The following is a 23,701-nucleotide window of genomic DNA, read 5'->3' as shown; positions in this document are numbered from 1 at the left end:
ATAAATTACTACTATAATAACTCCTAAATCCCCTAATTAATCTGACTCACAGTTACACCTCCATTAAGGCAACAGTAAAACAAATAAATTTCAACAGACCCAGGCAAAGCGCACAATACCCTGGACAGGGATATTCAGAGTTTTCTTAGCTTTGGTTCCTGTAGACATCAACCCGATGCATATAGTCTGGAGGCTTTTCACACTTGTGTTAGACCTTAGAATGTCTCCCTCCTTACACATAACCTCATCTCCTTTATACATGTTTCTCTCTTTTTAATGTAAATTCTATTGTTCCCATATGTTTTTGCAACTTTACTTTTTCCATATAAATCTTTATAAATCTTTCATAGTACTCATATTATCAGTAACCTTTGAGAAAAATAAACACAATGTTTGACTTAGCTTCATATTGCTAGGTATAACATCTCAACATCTCTTTGAAATTCAAACTCCTCTGGTTTATCAGAGTAGAATGCAAATGTTCCTCACACCTCAGCCTTCACCCATGAAGGCTGATCACGTCAGCCATGTTTACGTATTTAGCATTTCAAACCTAGCTTCCCTTTTCATCACTCAGAAACTTCAGACAAGCTGTCTGCAACTCAACTAAATCCACCACACATACCCATCCACAAAGAGAAACTAATCCAAACTCCATGATTAACCTACCTTTCCAATAAATCTCAATAATATTATGAAAACTATTATATTTTCATGACAATTACAAGAGACTTTATTTAAGGAGAGTAGAAAGTGTTTCCTTAATTTCTTAATGTAGTCACCCAATAAAGCTAGACAATTTCTGAATCTCAAAGTATTCAGAGTACAGCAAAAGCAAATGACTGCTTTTAATCTGGCTAATATCTGACTAATAATTGTTGTGCTCCAATTAATATGTTTCCAACAATGTTCAATTTAGACATTCCAGAGTGTAAAGTAACTTGTGAATATCTGCTTTCTGATTGACAATGTATTCCCTTGCTTCCAGCAGTCAAAAAAAGGTGTCGCCTTTGCCCTCATAATAGTGTTCACAGTATCATGGTACCTTTACACTGCAGAAGGAGGCCATTTGGCCCATCAAGTCTGCATTGGCTCTCTGAGAGAGCATTCCACCCAGTCCCATTCCCCCTGCCTTGCACATTTTCTCTTTTCAGGTAGCAACCCAATTCCCTTCATGTTCAAAATTCTTTCAATGATACTAGCAGACTGAGCTTCTGTCCAGGGCGCGGGAGCTGACATATTCGTAAAACAAATGACTGGCAATTTAAAGTGAAAGTGCTTCACCTTTCCTGTCTTATAACAGATCATGTTCCAGGCCTATGGCGATAAACAGGGACCATTACATGGAATGTTGATCAACACACCCTATGTTACCAAAGACTTACTGCAGTCCAAAAGGTTTCAAGCCCAGTCCCTTGGAACGACATACGTGTACGACTTGCCTGAAATGTTCCGACAGGTAAATTTGGCACTTTGGAATGCTGCAATTTTTGTGATGTTGGCTTTACTGTGCAATGTGGGTTTGAGCTGAGCCTGTTGTATATGTATTTGTTAGATGCACAAAGTATAATGCTTCTCTGGGAGTGCATTACAAGAATTGCCATTGAATTGAAGTGACACCAGCAAATTTTTTAAAATGTCATTTGAATCTTGAGATGATGATTATTGCCCACAATTTACTTCCTAGTGTGAATTGTTTGTTTGTTTTAATAGTTACTTATTTATTTGCATTTTGTTCGGTCCGTTTTAAGATGTCTGACCTTCACACCATGTTTATTTGTAATGACGATCATTGAATGGTGATTCCTTTGTGATGACAATTAGGCCTGACTGTTGTTTCCGGGACAGGCTGTTTCCAGTGCTTTTATGTTGGTCGAAAGGAAACTACTTGATGGTTAAGGATTCTGCTTAATTGTCGCACAATTTCTTCCAATGGTATAACAAGATTATTAAATGAGTAACTGAGCCATATGGTCTAGGAGGGTCCCTTACCTATGCCAAATTAGCTATAACCAGCTGGGACTGTCGTAAACGCATTGCAATTGGCAATGGTATCCCTGTGTTAGGGAGAGAGAGAGCCTCCAGAGATCCATGTTTCTAATCACTTTTCAGACCCCTATTGGAAGTGCTTATTTGTGGATATGGGACAGGACCACCAAGCTCTCCTCCTTCATACATGCCTGCACACGTCACTTACCCGCCACCCAAAACCGACAGAGTGGCACTTCCTTTCAAGGTTCACATAAGAATAATGGCCATTTTGGGAAATTGCTGCAGAGCATATCTGCCGTGGTACCAATGCAAGAAGTTGATGTGTCCAGGATTGGAGGAAAATGGCAATGTGGAAGTGGGAGGGACATTCTCAATGCTGTAAAGATATTTCTGTTCCTCGATGTTTCTCAGTCCTGCATAGTTCTATCAAAATGTCCAGTGCAGAAGAAAGCCATGTGGTTCATCATGTCGGTACTAGCCCTTTGTTTGAACAACCCAAAACTAATCCCAAAACCCTGCCATCTATTCAAAGTTCCACAAACTCACCTGCTTCAAATCTTTATCAAATTTTCCCTTAAATAATTCAATGTTTCCCCTTGAATTATGCCACATAGCAAAGATTTCCAACAACATAGTGTAAAGAAATATTTCCTAATATCTTTCCTCACTCTATGGCAAAATTAAATTGATGATCACTAGCTCCCTAACGGAGGAAATGATCTTCCTTATTCACTCTATGAAAACCCTTGATAGTTTTAAAAACCTCTATGGAATCTTTGCTTGACTTTCTCTGGTTCAGTAGAAACCGTCCCAGTACCTTAAGCTTTCTCATAACTGTTGTTTCCCATCTCTGGCATCATCCCAATGAACCTAATCTGTATACTTTCTGTGGCCACCATACAGTAATTGTAAACTTTAAAAATTCTAGTTCAAGATAACCTGGATGGAAATGCTAATTGTGAACCCCCTCCTGAAGTGATATTGTGAAGGTTTATTCCACCGATGCCTTAAATGTGATTGGCTCCCTGACCAATATGTCATCTGAGCAGAATTCCATAATAGGGATATTTTGTTCTTCTTTGATTTTTGCTCCATTTCGCCCCTGAATATGTAAACTCCTTGCTGGGTGCAATTGCTCTCTAATACTTCCTCCAAGTGTCCATTATTCATATATTCTGGTCACTGTGGAGACTTACATTCTAATGTGAAAGCATCACAGCTGATTCCAATCCTCTTCTCAGCTGACATCCACAAGTGCATTTTCATCAGGCGTCATTGGCTATTGATGTGAAGCTGGGACCACAGTTAATTCTGCCTTCCTGTCATATGGGAGCTATGACATCCTGACTATTTCGCTGCTGACATCCCCTCACAAGGAGTTCTAAACATAGTGTCCAATCCCAAACTGTCTCTAACTAAAATTTAAAAGGGAAATAACATGACAAATGAGAAACACCACCCAAGTAATTCATAAATATCTTTAATATGTTGCATTATACAACAGCTCCTTAGAATGCATTTATACATTCTTTAAATGTTTATGTTCAACTTCTCAGTTTGACTTTAAAAACATATCTTCTTAATGAATTCTTCTTTTTTTTTAAAGTCTTTAATCAAATTATGGACCTCTATGGAAGTGCAGGCCCATTTACCCTCCCCGCCCGCAGAGCTACTGACATTCACCGAGCTGGTGCTGGACAGTCAAGGTCAGCTAGTACAGCTGAACAGGCTACCTGGAGGCAATGAGGTAAGTGTGAAGAAAGAATACTGCAGTGTAGTCCTTGTATTTATCTAGCTTAAACAGATGAGCCCACAACCGCTTATCCAAAAAATGGCATTGTTTGGTTAATTGGACCAAATCATTCATTTCCTGAGCACAAGTTAATTGCCACCATTGCTGATATAACATTAGTGATTGAACTTCAAAAAGTTACTCTTTGTAAAATCCTTCAGGACGTTCTGAAAAAGGTGAAAGGAGATGTAAAAATGCAAGTTTCTTATTTAATAGTGCAGAAAAATAATGCTACTTGATCACAACTTGTGTTATTTATTTGCTCAAACACACACACACACACACACACACACACACACACACTCACTCTTTCACACTTGAATGGTCCTCTTAATTTAAAGAAGAGTAATAATTAATCAATTTATTGTTGTGATTTTTTTTTTGCTCAGCAAGTTGTTTCTTTTCATTAGTCACTTTTTTTTGAAGAATGTTTAATCTTGTGCCAAACTTTATCTTTCTGAAATTTGCTCACTGGCCCCCAAGTGTGAGAAAAATGGAAATATGCTGCTCCCCGCCACCTTCCCCCCCCCCCCCCCCCCCAATGCAAAAAGGCTGGGCAAGCCTGTTCTAGACTAAACATCAGTGCATCACTGAGGGAATGCTGCAATGTCAGAGGTGCCAACTTGCGGGTGAGATGTTAAACCAAGACCCTGTCTACCTATTTAGGTGGACATAAAATGTCCCATTGCTACTATTTGAAGAAGGCAAAAGTTCCCTTGGTATGTTGGCTAACATTTATTTCTCAACAAAATGTACCAAGACAGATGTTCTCGTCGTTCATCTCATTTAATATTTGTGCAAAAATGGGTTGCCTCATTGGCCTATGTAACATGACTATAGTTCCAAATATACTTTATGGTCTGCGAGGTGTTTTGGAACATCCCCAAGTTTTCTACTTGCTTACTGCTAGTTTTATTGGAATATATTTTTTGTGACAGCAAGGAATAAATACAAATTCAAGAAGAGCTTCTAATTTCCTCGCTGCACTGTTTTAACTCCAGCCCACTATGTTCCTGTCATATTCCTGTTTGTGTAATTTATGTCTGTTGTTAACAATGTTGCTTTTAATGGCCTTGTTGAAACGACAGAAACAGGAACTTGATGGGGGATATTAACTAGTGCCCTAAAAGTAGCACGGAGGTAAAATCAAATCCAGTGGGTTTTCTCTGTTCCCCAGCAAACTAGGATATTAAAATTGCTCTGCTGAAGATGCTGATTCTTTGCTGTGCGGCCTGGTTTCGCAGAGGCTGGAAACTGTCCACTACCTCACCCATGTAAATTTTCATGTGCGAGCCTTGGCAATGAATGTCAGCAGGCTATTTAGCCAGAGGTGGGGAAATACATAACATAAGGAATAGGAGCAAAAGTAATCTATAAGGCCCCCTCGAGCCTGCTCCAGCATTCAATACAATCATGGCTGATGTTTTGCCTCAACTCCACTTTCCCACCCACTCTATATATTCCTTGATCCCCTGAAAGACCAGAAACCTGTCTATCTCAGCCTTAAATAAATTCAAAGATGGAACATGCAGAACCCCTAGGGTAGAGAATTCCATTGATTCACAGTCCTCTGAGTGAATATCTCTTCATCTCAGTCCTAAGTGATTGGCCCTTATCCTGAGACTCGGCCCCCATGTTTTAGATTTCCCTGACCAGCAGAAACGAGCTCCCAGCATCCAGCCTAGCAAGCTCCTTCAGAATCTTTTATGTTTCAATGAGATCACTTATCGTTCTTCTAAATTCTAGAGTATAGGCTCAATTTACTCAACTCTCATTATAGGACAACCCTCTCATCTCAGGAACCAGTTTAGTCAACTTTCAGTGTACAGCTTCCAATATAAGTATATCCTTCTCTCGATATGGAGATCCAAAACTGCACACAGTTCTCCAGGTGTGATCTCACCAAAGCCTTACACAAATATAGCAAGTCTTCCTTATTCTTGTACTCCAATCATCTTGAAATAAAGGCCAACATGCTATTTGCCTTCTTAATTGTTTGATGCACCTGCATGTTAAATTTTTGTGTTCCTTATATAAATACACCCAGCCTCTCTGAACATCAACATTTAGAAGTTTCATGCCTTTTAAAAAATATTTTGCTTTTCTATTCTTACTACCAAAGTGAATAACATCACACTTCCCCACATTGTACTCCATATGTCACCTTGTTGCCGACTCACTTAATCTTTGCAACCTCTTTGCGTCTTCCTCACAGCTTACACTCCCAGCTAACTTTGTATCATCAGCAAACTTGGATACGTTGCTCTGTCTCTTAATCTAAGTTGTTAATATCGATTGTAAATAGCTGAGGCCCCAGGACTGATCCTTGCGGCACTCCACTAGTTACAGCCTGCCAACTTGAAAAAGCCCCGTTTATTTCTACTTGTACATTAACCTTTGTGTGGCACCTTATCGAATGCCTTGTGGAAATCCAAGTATACTGCTGGCTCCCATTTATCTACCTGACTAGTTACATGCTCAAAAAAGCACTAATAAATTTGTCAAAAATAATTTCTTTTTCATAAAACCATGTTGAATCTGCCTGATCATATTATAAGTTTCTAAGTGCATTGTTAAGGCTTCCTTAATAGATTCCAGAATTTTCCTGACAACTGATGTCAGGCTAACTAGCCTGTAGTTCCGTTTTCTCTCTCCCTCCTTCCTTGAATAGCATGTTACATTTGCTAACTTCCAGTCTGCTGGGACCATCCCGGAACCTAGGGAATTTTGGAAAATCATAATCTGTGCATCCACCATATCTGAAGCTACCTCTTTTAGAACCCTAGGATGTAGACCAACAAGTCCTGGGGATTTGTTGGCTTTTAGTCTCTTAAGTTTCTCTAATACTTTTTTTCTTCCGATATTAATTATTTTTAAGTTCCTCGCTCTTATTAACCCCTTGGTTAATATCCTGTATTTCGGGTATGTAATTTCTATCTTCTACAGTGTGACAAGTATAATCTAGTTCTCACATGCCATTCACAACTATCTGGGAGAGTTTCCTGAGGCAAATCTTTATGGCCCTATTGATGTCCTGGCTGAGGCCAGTTAACTTGGCACCAACCATGCATTAAACCTGGGGCTTTCCAGCTGTGCTCTGATAAGTATCACACCTGAATAATAGCAAAGTTCTATATTTCCGGTCATGAAACAGAGGAAGAACTTGTATTTATATAGCACCTATCACAGCTTCAGGATGTCTCAAAGTGCTTTCCTGCCATTTAAGTACTTTTGGAAGGGGGAAGGGCATGGTAGATGAGTGGAATAGTACTTACATGTTACAGGACGCTGAGAATACCATCAAATATGGATATGGTAGGATTTACTTCCCTGAAGAATGAGAGCAAGTAGGTCAAATAATCTTGAGAAAGACTGTCATCTGCAAAGCATTGGAAGCATTGCTGCAATTATAGCCCTATTGGCAGTGGATTTACAGACATTCCACCCCAATTCTGCCCCTCCTGCTTATCATGATCTCAAACCTTTTTTGTACTGGGGCAAAATTATGATTTCTAAATGCTAAGTTTAATTTACAATTGTTTCTAAAAGGGTTTGCCTCACTGCTTGTAGCTTAGGCACAGTTTGGCAGCATTGCAAAAATGTAGGCTTAATTTTTATTTTCTTGTTGTAAAATATGAAAGAAGTAAATTAGTTTGAGCTTTATAAGCTTAGCTGCACAGACTATTTTGCCAGCAGTTTCCTCAAACTCTTGACCATTTTTGTGTGTGTGTGTGTCCCATTTCTTTAATATTAATCCCTTGCCCAAGTGCAGAATGCATTGCAAAGAACTGAACTCAGCCACACAATTTCCATTCTGTGCTGCTGCTGATGAAAACTGGGAAAATGGATAATTCCCAAAGGAGCAGGACTTGCTCTTGGTTGAAATTACCAGCCGCTCTCCGCTGCCTGGACTTGAGCATGTTCTGTTTGCTCTGTCTGGAGCTGTACAAACGGTTTATAATGCAGCACTGTAACATTTTAACAACTCCAAAATAAGATTTGGTGTTCTAATCAAAGAGAGGGGCTCTGGGTGGAAATGACTCATTTATAAACTAGAGTTTAGCTTATGCCGCCAGTGAAGTAATTAATGAGCAGGGCAGCATTTTTTGATAGAAAAATCAGAAGCAAAAAAAAAAAATTAAGTTTAACCCTTCAAAGGCTGCAGAACTTCATTTCTGACTTCTGTCTCCTCCTGATCAACTATAGTACAAAACAACTTTACACGCATAGTTGGATTGAACTTGCAGTTGATATTAGTCACACTATCTCCTCATGAAATTTCTTTTCTCCCTAATTTAATGATGCTGTTAACCTATTTATTTTAAATGTGGTCCACTTTTCTTAAAATAATGGATGGAGTCATGTTGTACAAATACATTCACTATTAATGTGACACAAGCTATATGAGAATTGCACCCCTGTTAGACGGATCACAGCTTACAGGGCAAGCAGAATGAGGAGTCCCTTTAGCCAGCAACTCAAGTGAGCAGCTTTTCTTAACATTATATTCAATAGCCATCTCCTTTCTATATTATTACCTATTTTTAACGAGTTTTTAATTCTTCAGTAATAAAGATCAAAGAATGTACCATACACTTATTGCTCTCAGGACACCCCAAACAGCTTCACATTCAAATAAATATTAACCGTTTGCTCCCCATGGCTGCCCACATAATACCAATAAGATAAATGACTAGATTACCTATTTTTGTTAATATTTTTGAGAGAAATGTTGACCAAGACATTAGATGAACTCCTCATTCTTCTTCACATAGTGCCATCAGATCTTTTGCATCCACCTGAAGAGGTAGGCAGATCTTGATTTAAAGTCTCATTTGAAAGACAACATCCCTGACGATGCAGCATTTGCTCTGTACTGTACTAAAGCATCAGCTTAGATTATAGGGTTGAATCCTAAAGTGGAACTAGAAACTGTGATCTGCTAGGTTACTAGCTCTGGGCCAACCTAGCTCTGGTATCTCAGTTATTGAGTATACCGTTTAGTTGGCGGGCATGGAATTAAGCCATCCAGATGAGAGTGGCTGAATTCAATCCTGGAACCTACGTCAAGTTCGCTGATCTGAACCAGGGTAGCAGTAAAAGTACTGTAATTAGCTTCAATGCTACCAGGGTAGGGAAGGAAAATTGGCAAGATTTCCATTTCTGCCTTCAGGTTTGATCAGGGATAGTCAGCATGCTTTGTCAGAGGGAGGTCATGCCTAACAAATTTGATTGAATTTTTTGGGGCGGTGACTAGGTGTGTAGATGAGGGTAGTGTAGTTGATGTAGTTTATATGGATTTCAGCAAAGCCTTTGACAAGGTCCCACATGGGAGACTTATAAAGAATGCAAATGCACATGGGATACAGGGTAATTTGATAAGGTGGATTCAAAATTGGCTTAGTTGTAGGAGGCAGAGGGTGATGACAGAAGGATGCTTTAGTGACTGGAAGCCAGTGTCCAGTGGCATACCACAGGGATCTGTGCTGGGTCCCCTATTATTTGTCATTTATATAAACGACATAGATGACTATGTGGGGGGTAGGATTAGTAAGTTTGCGGATGACACAAAGATTGGTCAGGTGGTTAACAGTGAGGTTGAGTGTCTTGGGCTACAGGAGGATATAGATGGGATGGTCAAATGGGCAGATAAGTGGCAGATGGAATTTAACCCTGAAAAGTGAGAGGTGATATACTTTGGAAGGAGTAATTTGACAAGGAAGTATTCAATGAACGGCGTGACACTAGGAAGTTCTGAGGAACAAAGGGACCTTGGCGTGTGTGTCCATAGATCTCTGAAGGCGGAGGGGCATGATAGTAGGGTGGTGAAAAAGGCATATGGGACACTTGCCTTTCTCAATCGAGGCATAGATTACAAAAGTAGGGAGGTCATGTTGGAGTTGTAGCGAACCTTGGTGAGGCCACAGCTGGAGTACTGTGTGCAGTTCCGGTCGCCACATTATAGGAAGGATGTGATTGCACTGGAGGGGGTGCAGAGGAGATTCACCAGGATGTTGCCTGGGATGAAATGTTTAAGTTATGAAGAGAGGTTGGATAGACTTGGGTTATTTTCGTTGGAGCAGAGAAGACTGAGGGGCGACCTGATTGAGGTGTACAAGATTATGAGGGGCATGGACAGTGTGGATAGGGAGCAGCTGTTCCCCTTAGTTGACGGGTCAGTCACAAGGGGACATAATTTCAAAGTGAGAGTCAGGAGGTTTAGGGGGGATGTGAGGAAAAATGTTTTTACCCAGAGGGTGGTGACAGTCTGCAATGTATTGGAGGGTGGTGGAGGCGGGTTGCCTCACATCCTTTAAAAAATACCTGGATGAGCACTTGGCACGTCATAACATTCAAGGCTATGGGCCAAGTGCTGGTAAATGGGATTAGGTAGGTAGGTCAGACATTTCTTATGTGTCGGTGCAGACTCGATGGGCCGAAGGGCCTCTTCTGTACTGTGAGATTCTGTGATTCTGGAATGTTTGCATTTTTGGGATGAAGGCTAAGAATAAGACTGTGCTTGATTGTGGTGTCTTTCATGGTCACATACATTGCACATTTGTCTCCATCTGTGTTGTACCTGCTGCAATGAATCTGCTCACTTAACTTCTGAATGGCTAACCACGGGAAGGTTGAAGAGAACTGTGTTGTTTGGATTCATATTTGTTTTTATTAATTCATTTTTCTCCGCTCCCTTCCATGACAACCCTGCTGAGATCAGAACTTTTGTCCTGAGAGAATCATAGGTATTTCTCCAGTTCCTGTGGCATTGTACTTTGAAAACAATTGGCTGGGCTGTGCTCAGTGGCCAGTCGTGTATTACACTTAGTTTTACAGTTGCCCACAAATTTACTGTGGGATTTTTCACTGGAACCTGCTGTGAATTAGAAAGCCAAAATAACACAGCACCCATTACAAGGGATCTGGGATGCATGTGAACCAGGCAAACAGCTGTGTATGTCCATAACTAATCAGGTTGGAGCATTATTAATGTACTGAACTAAGAATTGTTGGTTAGAATGCTTACTTCATTGTCAAATCAAGTACATGAGGTGAGAAAAAGCGAAGGAAAGAAAAATATGATTGAGAAATAAGAGACGGAACAAAGAAGAAATCTTTAGAATTTTTAAATCTCTATTTAAAACTGAAGGAATGAAACTCCACATCAGTGGCAGAGAGTTGTTTATCAGTAAATAAGACTTGACATACCATTAAAAATGGCCTAACTTTCCCTGGCATGTTTAGTGGGCATCTGTCACGCAAGTACAGTAGCTTCACACCCTTCATTTGTATCAATACCGAGTCTCTTGCCACAATATGGTTTGCATTCAGTTTCTTGAAGAACAGGGTAACTCGAGCAGCTGGTTACTGATTTCTGCATTTAGCCATACGTGTGCGGTTGCTGCCTGATTTACTCTTCAATAACGGTGAACACTGATAGCATCATTATTATTTCCACAGCAAACCTGGCCCACTATGTTGCAACACTGGTTAAAATAAGCTCTTGCAACTTGTATCACAGTAAATGAGTGATATTAGAATTGGATCTTTACGTACCATCAGGTCCAGTTTAAAAACAGCTTATTTGCCAAGAAACGCATACAATGGATCAGAATTATGCTTACTTGGGCGGGGTGGGGAAGTCAGCTGGAAATATTAGTCTCTTTTTAGCTCGTTGAATCACTCATGCTGAAATTGAATGTACTAAGAGAAAATCTGATCTTTTACAAGAGGCTAATAATGTTAGAAAGATGATTGACATGTGCTAGACCCTCCATACTCAGAGTCTGCTGAGCAATGAAATGATCTGGGACGTTTTCTGCTGGATCAGGACTGTGTAGAAAGTGCTGTCATGTCTGGACCAAGGAGCTGGGAAGTAATTTGATACACTGGATTTTGGAGCAAGATTGTTTATATCTATTTTGTTATTAGCATTGAAATATCTTCTAGAATCAATGATACTTAAATTAATGAAAATCATTAATATAAAAGTTCCTTGGAGCTCCCTGATGGATCAGTTGGTTAGCACACTGCTGAGTGTAGAACTGAACCAGACAGGCCAACACAGTTCTCAGTCCCTGGCTCCAAGATCTCAATTAGAGCTGTTGTTGGGAAGGGAATGCTGCTGAAAATACACACATACGTTTGTTATGAGACTGTACAATTGGACTTAGTTATGACGTGAATGCTCACATAAAGAGCGGCCACTTGAGTGAGACTCTGAAGGACATGTAGTGCCCAGAGTGCCTATATCTTAGCATGAGCTAGCATCTGCAGGATAAAGGGGGAAAAATCATTTTGCCTGCTTGACTGTTCTGTGTTTTGAAAACAGCTTCCCCATTGGTTTGGCCATTGCGTCAGGCATTTAGTAACATCATAACCTATATTTTTATCTTCTGACAGAGAATGGTTCATGAAGCTGTTGACACAGTAATATTATGTTTGATCAGATTTTATTTTGTCAGGCTAAATCAGGTGATTGCAGTTTCTTTGTGCTGGCAACAGATGAAGCAAACCTGTCACTTAACAATAATCTAGAACAATTATTGCATTTTTCTTGGGGGGTCAAACAGGACTGCAGAGTTCATTTATGTGAGTAAAAAAATTTTTTAATGGTTGAACTTCAATAATTTTGCCACACTGACGATGTACAGAGGCTAAGAAGAAATGTGCTCCCTTTATGTACTCCTGCTGAAATTCTATTGTAGGATACAAAACAAACTAAATCCTGCAGGATTTGAAAAGATCCCATTGTAACCGTTAAACCTTTTTGGCTATCTTAGAGTCTTCTCTAATCCTTTATGATTTACACTTTGGGGATATAGTAGGATTTTTATACTCTTGATTTTCCATCATTATTTAGACACAAGATTGCTGACTGAAGTAAGATTTCTGTAGAAATATGTTGTGCAATGAAAAAGGCTTTATTTGGGAATCTCTGTATTTGATTATAAGGTGACCATTGAACACTGCTTTCCTGCGACAACCTCCTGAAAATGTTGGCCTGGATTTCAGTCAGCGGTGAAGCCATGAGCTCACCACTGACCTCTGAGGAAGCAGCCCACAATAATCTAGTGATCTCTATGGCATGGATTTCCCCTTTCTCAACTCAGTTTGAATTTGGCGCCAAGGGGATCTCCAGGTGCCCAATAACAGCGATGCCATCAAACAGGGTAACCAGCCAATCACATCAAGTATTCTCACAGACAGCAAACCAGGAAGTAAAATATGCTGAACATAAGAACACAAGATATAGGAGTAGGACTCTTTGGCCCCTTGAGCCTGCTCCAACATTCAACTAGATCTTGCCTGATCTTCTATCTCAGTGCCATTTTCCTGCACTATTCCCATATCCTTGACATCTTTAATATCTAGAAATCTATTGACCTCTGTCTTGAATATACTCAAAAGACTGAGCCTCCTCAGCTCTCTGGGGTAGAGAATGCCAAAGATTCACCACCCTCTGTGTGAAGAAATTTCTCCTCATCTCGGTCCTAAATGACCAACCTCCTGTTCTGGGACTGTCTCCTCTGGTTCTAGACCACTCAGTCAGGGGAAACAACCTTCCTGCATCTACCCTGTCAAAGCTCTGTAAGAATTTTGTATGCTTCAAAGAGATTACCTCTCATTCTTCTGAACTCTAGAGAATGTAGGACCAGTCTCCTCAATCCCTGCTTATAGGACAATCCCACCATCCCAGAGATCAGTCTTGTGAACCTTGGTTGCACTCCCTTTATGGCAAGTACACCTTGTCTGAAGTAAAGAAACCAGAACTGTTCCAGGTGTGGTCTCACCAAGGTTCTATACAATTACAGAAAGACTTCTTTACTCCTGTACTCAAAATTCTCTTGCAATAGAGGTGAATTTTTCACTTTCAATTATTTCCATATTGGTGGAATATGCTGGCTTTCCTCAGTGCCTTGTGCATGTGGCCATTCTGATGACCTTTCATCAGAACATAAGAAAAAAAATAGGAGCAGGAGTAGACCATTTGGACCCTCGAGCCTCCTCCACCATTCGATAAGATCATGGCTGATCTGATTGTGGCTTAACTCCACCTTCCTGCTTACCACTCGTAACCTTTGACTTGTCAATCAAAAATCTGTCCAACTTGGCCTTGAATATATTCAATGACCCAGCCTTCACTGCTCTGTTTTTACTTCTGTCAGTAGATCTATTCCAATATGTTTTCCTGTCTTGTTTTCTGACAAAATTTACGGATGGATTAAATGCTGAGGTCACTTTTTAATCAAAGTTTTGTTGTATAACAAATTTATGTCATTTTTTTGGCATAACGGAAATATAATTAGGACAACAACCACTGATTTCCAATGTTTTTGTAGACTAAGATCTCACAACTGCCTGTATATCAACCTATAAATTTTTTTCTCTAGGAATCACAAAGAAACCACCCAGTAGTGATTGGGTGTAGAGAGGTTCCTTGGACCAGATTGAGTTATAAGTAGAGGAATCAAATGTGGGTGAGCACCTCAGGAGTGATGTTCATAACATGATACAAATTAGGACCAAAATAGACATGGGAAAAGTTAGTACTAAAGGAAGGACTTCAAATTGGAATAGGACAGACTTTAGAAGGATGAGAAATGAGCTAGCTGAGGTGAGGTGGAAGAGAAACTGGCAGACCGGACTTTAGATCACCAATGGGACATTGTTAAAAACTGAGATTGCAGTTGCAAAGTTGTGGAATAAACATAAGCTGTTCAAAAAAAAAATGACCACTTTCGGTTTCAGAGCGCTCTGGAGAATAAAGATGTTAGAAGCAAACTGAAATTGAAGATTGTAGATATGATAAAAATAAGAGAGATTGAGATATTAAAGGAAACAGGTTAAGAAAGGGCTAAGGAAACTATTAAGGCATTATTATGAGGAGACAATCTTAACATAAAATAACCAATAAAGTATTCTACAAATATGTCAGTAAAAAAGAATGTTAATATATGATGAGATCCTTGGAATGTGAGGATAGTGAGAAGTAGAGGATAATTGGAAATAGGCTGGAATACTTAACAAATGTTTTGCTTTAGTGTTTATAAAAAAGGGATGTTGGGGAGGAGTTAAATCCTGAAATGGTTTAACTGGATTGAGCGAAATCGTAAATAGAAGGAAAATGTTGAAGAAGTTATTTCAACTAAATGAGAACAATGTGCCAAGACATGATGGGATACATCAAAGGGTCCTGAAGGAAATGGAGGAAGAAATAGCAGAGATTCCAGAAATTATATTTTTGAGGCTGCTACTGGAAGTTGATGCTTGCAAGAGAACAGAAGAAGGTAATATCTATTTTCCAAAAGGGAGATTGAGCTAACCTGGGTGATTACAGTCCAGTTTAACATCTGTATTAGGGAAGAGGTTTGAAATCTTTTAATCAAAGATGAAATTGCTAAATATCTAGATGAAAAGAAAATAATTAAAACCAACCAACACAGACTTCAGCACTATATCGTGCTTGACAAACCTAATAGTGTTCTTTGAGGAGGTGACAGATATGGTGGAGCAGGCAAAAGCAGTTGAAGTAGTACATGTGGACTTTCAAAAAGTCATGACAAGATACTTCGCATGAGACGCCTGGAAAAGATTAGACCGAATACTTCAAAGGAGGGTAGCTAATTGGATTAAAAACTTGTTAGAAGGAAGGAAGCAATGCAAATTTAAGAGCATTCTGCCAGAGGATTGAAAGTGGGTAGCTGTGCCCATATTGGTCTGTTCTGGACCCCTTTTATTCACTGTGTTCATCAGTGATTTACACAATGATTTGTATATAGTGCTAGAGATGTTTCCAAATATATAGATAATACTAAAATTGGAGGGATAGTAAACAATTCTGATGACCAAAGGAAGCTGTAACTTGTAAGTTGTAATTCAAATTCAGTGGGATGGGGAATGTTGATTTTAAAAAAGTAATGAGCTAGAAATTGCAGCAGAGGCGAATTTGGAACCTGATGATAATTGGACTTTAATGCTCATCTTAATATCGCATACTACTGATGCTGAAAATCGCTGGAAGGTTGATCTGATAATGACACAGCGATGTCCATATCGCAGCTGGGACCTTGTGGGCATGCACTGAGAACCCTCTCCAAGGACTTGCACATCTGACGGTTGGGCCTCTCAAAGTATGCCATTGCACATCTCTGCCTACTTCATCATAAAGATTTACAGACTGGCTTCACTGCCACAACCCCTCCGTGGCAATTAAATTGTAGGCAGCCCTCACTTTTTTTTTCGTGGCCCTGTATCCTTCCAGTCTGTCACTGGGATCTGTGCAGTATTAACTGTCAGAACGTACACCTGGCAGTTGATGGCCACCTTATTTCATAGAGCAGTCAAATTAATTCACTTCGGCACCAGCCCCAGGCAGCAGAGTCAGGGACTTCTATGGGATTGGTGGATTCCCCAGGGTGTAGCCCGTAATGGTGGCACACACGTGACAAGCAAGCAGACACTGACGTTTGTGAAGAAGAAGTTCTGTTCTCAAAATGTCTACTTCTCTGTCATGTCTATGCTCGTCGATGCAAAGGGCATCAGACGGAAGATTCTGTTAAACGTCCTTGTTGACTCATCCACCGCAGTGGCAGCACCTCTGCCTCTTTGGATCTGAGCAGGACCTTGCCAGGAATAAGCCTGAACCTCCTGAATAGTCTATTCCCTGACTTATTGTAATGTTCATAAATAACAAATCACGAGACAAGTGCCCATTGTATTTGAAACAAAGATGTTTGCTTTGTTTTATTGCAAATTAAAGAGGTGGAAATTTATGTGAATGAATATAAGGATATCAACGATTATGAAGAGAGAGGTGAAGTGAGAGTTGTGTGTGTGTGTGTCTTAAGATGTTGAGAGTGAGGGAAGATGTTTTGAGAGTGCTGTTTTAAGATCGTGAAGTGTGTGCTAGTGGATAGACAGGAATGTGAAAATGTGATACTCTACCCTTGCCTGTCCTTGTGAAGTGTTTTTACTTCTTGCTGCACTGTTGGTCAGTGCTGGATCTGAGGGAGCTGGGATCCTATGCCAGCTCCTTGCAGGTGATACAACTGATGTGCCTGGCTTACTGAAGGAAAGACTTAGAACTGCTTGTTTTGAACCTGTTAAAGAAGGGCTTGGAGGGGCTTCATCAGAGAAGCTGGTTCTCTCTGCTGTGCTAGCGTGGTACCCAGTGGACACAGCTGGCACAAATGTGGCCAAGGAGGTGCTTTGTTAGACTGATGCACTGGATGAGAAATTGCACCAGGTGATTTTGTGGACATTTCTAGTAAAGCCACTTGTAGGCTGCTTTGTCGGACAATGGTTTGCTGCTGCTCAAAGTATCCAGAGTGCTTTTGAAGGTTTATGCCATTGTATGCATGTGTCCCAGGGAGAGGAGGTGTCAGCAACTTAAGTAGGTTCTACATTTTACATAAGTTACACCAGAGCTGCTCCAAGAATATTTAAATTAACCTATCCTAGGAAACTTGTGTCACTCCCTCTGCTGATGGATGACATAACTGATATTGAAGAAACTCTGGCCCCATGTTAACATTTAAGAATAGGGTTCATAGATGTTTCATGGAAAGGTGAATAATATGAACACAGTGGGCAAGAAGAATTGGAACCACTGCTTACATAGAGGTTAAACCGTGACACAGATTGGTTGAGCCAAGCAGTCTCTTTGTAATTGTCATGAAGAGATATTAATGTCTATAATGTTATTGGAAATTATTTTTAAAATGGAATTGTTGTGGGGTCTGTGTCTATATGTTTGACTGTGTGTGTCTTAATTGGATTAAAGCCAGCTAGCCAGGGTGCTTTGATGTTTAGAAAGAAGTAGGTTTGAAATGGTAATTAGATAAACATGGAGAAGTTTAGAGACATAGGCGTCAAGGGGGCAATTTGCATTTTTAAATAAACCATTCAAAAGAATGGGTGAAATCTTGCACCTAGCTAGAAGGCACCAAGCAATGTGTTTATTTTTAGCTTACTAATAAAATTGGTGGAATCAAAAGGATGTTATTGTTAAAATTAAAAGCCTCATGATACAATGGAAAATTTCATTCAAAGGGAATGCCAGATATAAAGAGGGAAAGGGGATTGTGTATAAAGTAGAGGCATTTAAGATCTAACCAGCCTGTAAGCCTACAACTGTGTCTGCACAGGAACCTCATTTTGAATTCGTAAAGTCAAATGTGCTTTGCATGGTGTCTGTGGGTTATTGTTGCCTTGGTAAAGATTTACCTGGGAGTGATTCATTTGGGGATTTGTTTATAAGTTATTATGGTAGTAATTTGTGGACGTGTATGTGTTTAATTTGTTGTTAAATTAATAAACGTTTGATTTAGTTTTATATAAAAAGCCTCTTGAGGCTTGGTGGTCTTATTCCTGAATTCAGGGCTGCATCTCAACCTATATTTCAATTGCTATGATTATGACAGTTCAAATTTCCCTCTGGGATTTAAACAACTCCGCCTTTACCAACAGCTGTCTCATAACATAATTTATTTGTGTGGTAATTACGGTTTTGTTTAGTGTGTAATGTATCTTTAAGAATAATGCTTGTTAAGGAAGATCACATGATCTATAGTAACCAATAGGAGAGTAGCTTGGACTACCTCAGTAGTACAGAGATAGAGTTAGAGTTGAAAGCACACATGTAGTAGTTGCTGAGTACCATGTAAATAAACTTAGTTTCCACCAAAGAAGTGTCTGCAGATCAACTCTATCAATAGTACCAACTTGGGCACCACTCACAACAAAGTGGCGACGAGGATAAAACAAGATTAAATAGAAGAAATCAAGTTGAAAAGAAATCGGCACTGTACTTCACCCAGTGATTGTAAATAGAAAGCTCAGTTAAAATTGAAGAAGATATCCCCTCTCAAAATGCTGCAATTCAGAAGAATTAATCCCTTTGATCCAGCCACAGGCGATTGGTCTCATTACATAGAACGCCTCACGTTTTTTTTTCAAGCAATTGAGATTACGGGGAAAGAGAAGAGGCGAACGATCCTCTTAAGTACATGTGGGAATAAAACCTACGGTTTGATTCGAAGTTTGACAACACCAAGTACCTCAGCTTCAAAAAATTTCAACGAATTGGTGGACCTCGTGAAGGGTCATTATCAACCAAAGCCCTCAGCAACGATGCAAAGGTTCAGGTTTAATTAGAGAAATACAGCTCCGGATGATACAGTTGCATGCTACGTGGTAAATTTCAAGCAGTTAACAGAACATTGAGAGTTTGGTACATCTCTAAGTGACAGGCTCAGAGATCATTTAGTATGTGTTGTGAATGAGTACACTATTCAGAAAAGATTATTGTCTGAAATGAATTTGGATTTCAAGAAGGCGCTAGAGATAGTTCTGGCCATGGAAAGTGCAGAAAGAGATCCAAAAGCAATATAGGGCACACAAAATGGCACCATCCTCCACATCGGGCGGGAAACCCCAGCCGAAAAGAGCACGAAAATGCAAGATTCTGTCGAGAAGCAGGAAACAGCCCCTGCTAGCCAAAGAATAAGGAAAAACAACTTAGCAGTGAAATCAAAGGATAATTTCAATACAGGTGGAAACAAGCAGTCTTTTACGATTGGCAGTTTAAAAAAATCGAATGCTACTATTGTCACAGAAATGGACATATAATGAGACAGTATGTATGAATGTAAACAGAAGAAGAAGCCCAATGAAATCTACAATGTAGAAGAGCCTGAACCAACAAATTCAGATATTTACTCATTGTTTAATCTGAAAGTTAGAAAGGCGGAACCAATATTTGTCATAGTGAAGGTCAACGGCAGACCTGTTAGAATCGAAGTGGACACGGGAACTTCCACTATAGTAATTGGGAAATATACCTTCAGATATCTGAATAATGGTGAACATCAATTAAGTTTAGAAGAAACTGCTGCCAAGCTAAAAACATGCACAGGTGAAGACATTCAAGTAAAAGACATAAGTGGAGTAACTGTCCATTATGGAAGCCAATCGGCAAAGCTACCCTTGATGGTGGTAGCAGCTGAGGGGCCAAGCCTCCTGCGGCGAAACTGGTTAAAGGAGATTAATTTAGAATGGGCTGAAATTTTCTAGTTGAGAGCAAGTGGGCTACCAGGGCTACTTCGAAATTACGCCACAGTCTTCAAGGACGAACTTGGGAAAATCCAGGGGCTGCAGGCAAAAATTCATGTGGATCTGGAAGCAACCCTTTGATTCATGAAGGCAAGTCTGGTACCACACGCACTGCGAGGAAAAAGTCAACACCAAATGGACAGACTAGAGAAACTGGGTGTTATACAACCTGTGTAGTTCTCAGAATGGGCAGCACCCATAGTCCCCATCCTTAAACCCGACCAAAGTGTCCGAATTTGTGGAGACTACAAATTGACAGTTAATAAAGTGGCTAAGCTGGACAGATGCTCCGTACCAAAAATCGAAGTCCTGTCTGCCGATTTGGCAGGTGGAACCACCTACACGAAGCTTGATATGAAGCATGCTTATCAACAACATGAGTGAGGTAATGCCTCCCGGGAATTTGTCACAATTAATACCCACAAAGGATTGTGCCCATATACTCAATTACCTTTCGGTGTCTCCTCCGCTTGCGCCATCTTTCAGAGAACAATCGAAAGCTTACTGTAGGGACTGCCCCAGGTCGTCTATTTAGACAATGTATTGCTGACACGATTCACTGATAAAGAGCATTTGGAAAACTTGGTATCAGTCTTAAAATGTTTCTTGCGAGCTGGAGTGCGTTTTTTAAAAAAAAAGGTGCCCCTTCCAAGCGAGGGAGGTGATTCATTTGGGTCACTGGGTAGATTCACAGGGCCTCCACCCGGTTCAGGAGAAAGTGAGACCCATAAGAGAGGCACCTGCGCCAAAGAATACCTCGGAGCTCAAATCGTTCCTAGGAATGATCAGCTATTATGGGCGGTTCTTACCCAATTTGTCTACAGTGCTGCCCCCCCTGCATTCTTTACTCAAAAAGAACCAACGTTGGTCTTGGGAGGCGCCCCAGAAAGAAACTTTCATAAAGGTGAAACAGTTGTTGCACTCGTCCAACCTATTAGTGCATTATGTCCAGACGAAATAATTGATGCTGACGTGATGCATCTCCCTATGGAGTGGGAGCAGTGCTCTCTCATCAGCTGGACGATGCACGGAATGGCCTATAGGCTACGTATCAAGAACGCTCACCTCAGCAGAAAAGGGATACTCGCAGATGGAAAAAGAGGCCTGTCCATCATCATTGGTATCAAGAAATTTCACCAGACGTACACGGCCGCCATTTTACAATCATTTCAGACCACAAACCATTGCTAGGATTGTTTAGTGAGGACATAGCAAGGCTTTAATCCTGGCAGCATACGAATACACTTTTGTACATAGGCCTGGCAATCAAATCACAAACGTCAACGCACTTAGTCGTTTGCCTTTACAAGAAAAATGAAGAGGACGTCCCAGTTCCACAGGAACTTGTTTTACTGTTAAATTTCTTAGATTCCTTGCTGGTATGCGCTCGACAGATCAGAGACTGGACAAGTCATGACCCAGTCCTATCCTAAATACGAGGCATTCGTTCATGGAACGTGGGCATCCCTAATTGCCCTTGGGCCGCTGCAGTGCTGTTAGAAAGGGTGTGGAGTCACATGTAGGCCAGACCAGGTAAGGACAGCAGATTTCCTTCCTTAAGGACATTAGTGAACAGATGGGTTTTTACAATGATCAACAATGGCTTCATGGTCATCGCAGACTTCTAATGAATTCAAATTTCACCATCTGCCATGGCGGGATTTGAACACAGGTCCCCAGACCATTCCAGTGACAATACCACAATGCCGCCACCTCCCCTGATGAAATTTGATGAAATGAAACCATACTTCAACAGGAGATATGAAATAACCAGCCAGGATGGCATCTTATTGTGGGGAGCGTGAGTGATAGTACCTCCAAAGGGAAGGGAGCCACTTTTAATTGAACTACACAGCGCAGATCCAAGAATTCCCCGAATGAAGACCTTAGCGTGCAGCTATCTATGGTGGCCTGGGATGGATGGATGGTGCAATAGAGAGTTTAGTAAAGAATTGTGTGCAATTGTCAGCAACTGCAAAAAGCTGCATCAACAGCTCCATTACACCCTTGGGAGTGGGTAAGTAGGCTCTGGGTACGGTTACACATTGATTATGTGGGATCTTTCTTGGGAACAATATTTCTGCTCGTTGTCGATGCCCATTCAAAATGATTGGACATATATGAGGTGAAGTCACCAGCGTCGACTGCTACAGCTGAGAAGCTACGTCAAAGTTTTGCCATTCACAGACTGCCAGAAGTTGTCGTTTCTGATAATGGCACGGCATTTATAAGTGCTGAGTTTCAACGGTTTATCAGCCTTAACGGTATAGCTCATGTAAAAACTTCACCATACCACCCTTCCTCAAATGGACTGGCCGAAAGGGCAGTTCAAATGTTCAAGGCAGGCATGAAAAAGCTAACTGGCGATTCCTTAGCAACCAGGCTAGCACACTTTCTTTCTCATTATATGACCACCCCTCACACAACAACAGGTGTCACACCTGTGGAGTTATTGTTGAAACGCCATCTCAGGACGAGATTGAGTTTGATAATGCCGACTTTAGAGGGTAAGGTGGAAAGGAGTCGGGGAAGCCAAAAACCTAGTCATGACTGGCATAGTCATGAGAGGAAATTTACTGTGGGAGAGACGGTATATGTGAAGAACTTTGGAGAAGGACCAAGGTGGTTACCGGGTGAAATAAGTGCAGTGATTGGACCTCTATCTTACCACGTGGAGGTGGAAGGTCGGATCATGTGGAAACATGTGGACCATTTAAGGAAGAGAGAGACGAATCACGAAAAATTGGTTCCACCAGTGATCACAACCAGGTCAGCATTTCCTGTTGAGGGTACTCAACCCAGGACTGACATGTCTGATGTTCCTGTAAGAGTTGAGGATACAGAACTGCAGGTGCCCACCGAAGCACCTGATGTTCAGGCAACTCCGGAAAAGGAGGTTCCTGACAAAGAACCCGAAGTTGTTGAGCTGAGATGTCCAACATGCATCAGGAAACCACCTGAAAGACTGAACTTGTAAATTCCTTGCCCAGTGTAAATATTATTTTGTCCTGAAAAATTTGTACTTGTAAATATATGTATATCCAAGTTAAAGGTGGAGCAATTAAGGTTTTATTTAGTGCCTAATGTACATTTAAGAATAATGCTTGTTAAGGAAGATCACATGATCTATAGTAACCAATAGGAGAGTAGTGCGGGCTACCTCAGTAGTCAATAGTATAGGAAGTTGAAAGCACACGTAGTAGCTGCTGAATACCTTGTAAATAAACTTAAAGTTTCCACCAAAGAAGTGTCTGTGGATCAACTTCATCAGTAGTCCCAACTCAGCCACCAGCCACAAGACTATGTAATTTAATTTATATGAACTGGGCTAAGATTCTAAACTAAGTTCAGTGTACCTTGAGGACTATTTATACCAAACACCTGTGGTCAGTTTTAATTTAATCTCACCCCTTGGCGGAAACTGATGGAGTTGAAGTCAATGGAAAGTAAAATCAAATAGAGTGCAAAATGGGTGGGTGATCTAACCTCATCAGTTTCCGCACTAAGTGGAAGAAGGTTCAAAATGACCTGTTTTGTTTTGCATAGGTGTGAAATAGGTTTCAATTTTCCATCAAAGCAAACTTATGTAACTGGGAAAATTGCCCAATTCACGGTTTAGCAATGACGTAAGAGCTCCTATCAGGGGCACAGTGGTCAGGAGGATAAAATGGTTCCTCACTGAGTTAACAAACACAGAGCACCCAGATCTCACTTTCACTGGGAAAAAGTCTAATCTTGTCATTCTGTTTAATCAGTGTACCACTAACAAAATTGCTTTTCTGAGAAATCAAGTATTCCAAG

At 40.5% G+C, this 23,701-nt stretch overlaps 1 protein-coding gene across 2 annotated transcripts in view; it reads left to right on the top strand.

Annotated features, from left to right (window-relative positions):
- The window catches only part of acaca (acetyl-CoA carboxylase alpha), a 295,703-nt gene that overhangs the window by 147,700 nt on the left and 124,302 nt on the right, over positions 1-23,701 (top strand). For both annotated transcript variants that reach the window (XM_078547966.1, XM_078547965.1), the window contains 2 exons: positions 1,304-1,459; positions 3,599-3,739. In XM_078547966.1, the coding sequence (XP_078404092.1) occupies positions 1,304-1,459; positions 3,599-3,739 (297 nt within the window). The remainder of the gene's footprint in view (positions 1-1,303; positions 1,460-3,598; positions 3,740-23,701) is intronic.

The sequence above is a fragment of the Cetorhinus maximus genome, chromosome 9 (genome assembly GCF_964194155.1).
Source record: "Cetorhinus maximus chromosome 9, sCetMax3.hap1.1, whole genome shotgun sequence".
Classification (NCBI taxonomy): Eukaryota; Metazoa; Chordata; class Chondrichthyes; order Lamniformes; family Cetorhinidae; genus Cetorhinus; species Cetorhinus maximus.
The sequence above is the reverse complement of the archived record's forward strand: the minus strand, read 5'-3'. Positions and strand labels throughout refer to the sequence as shown.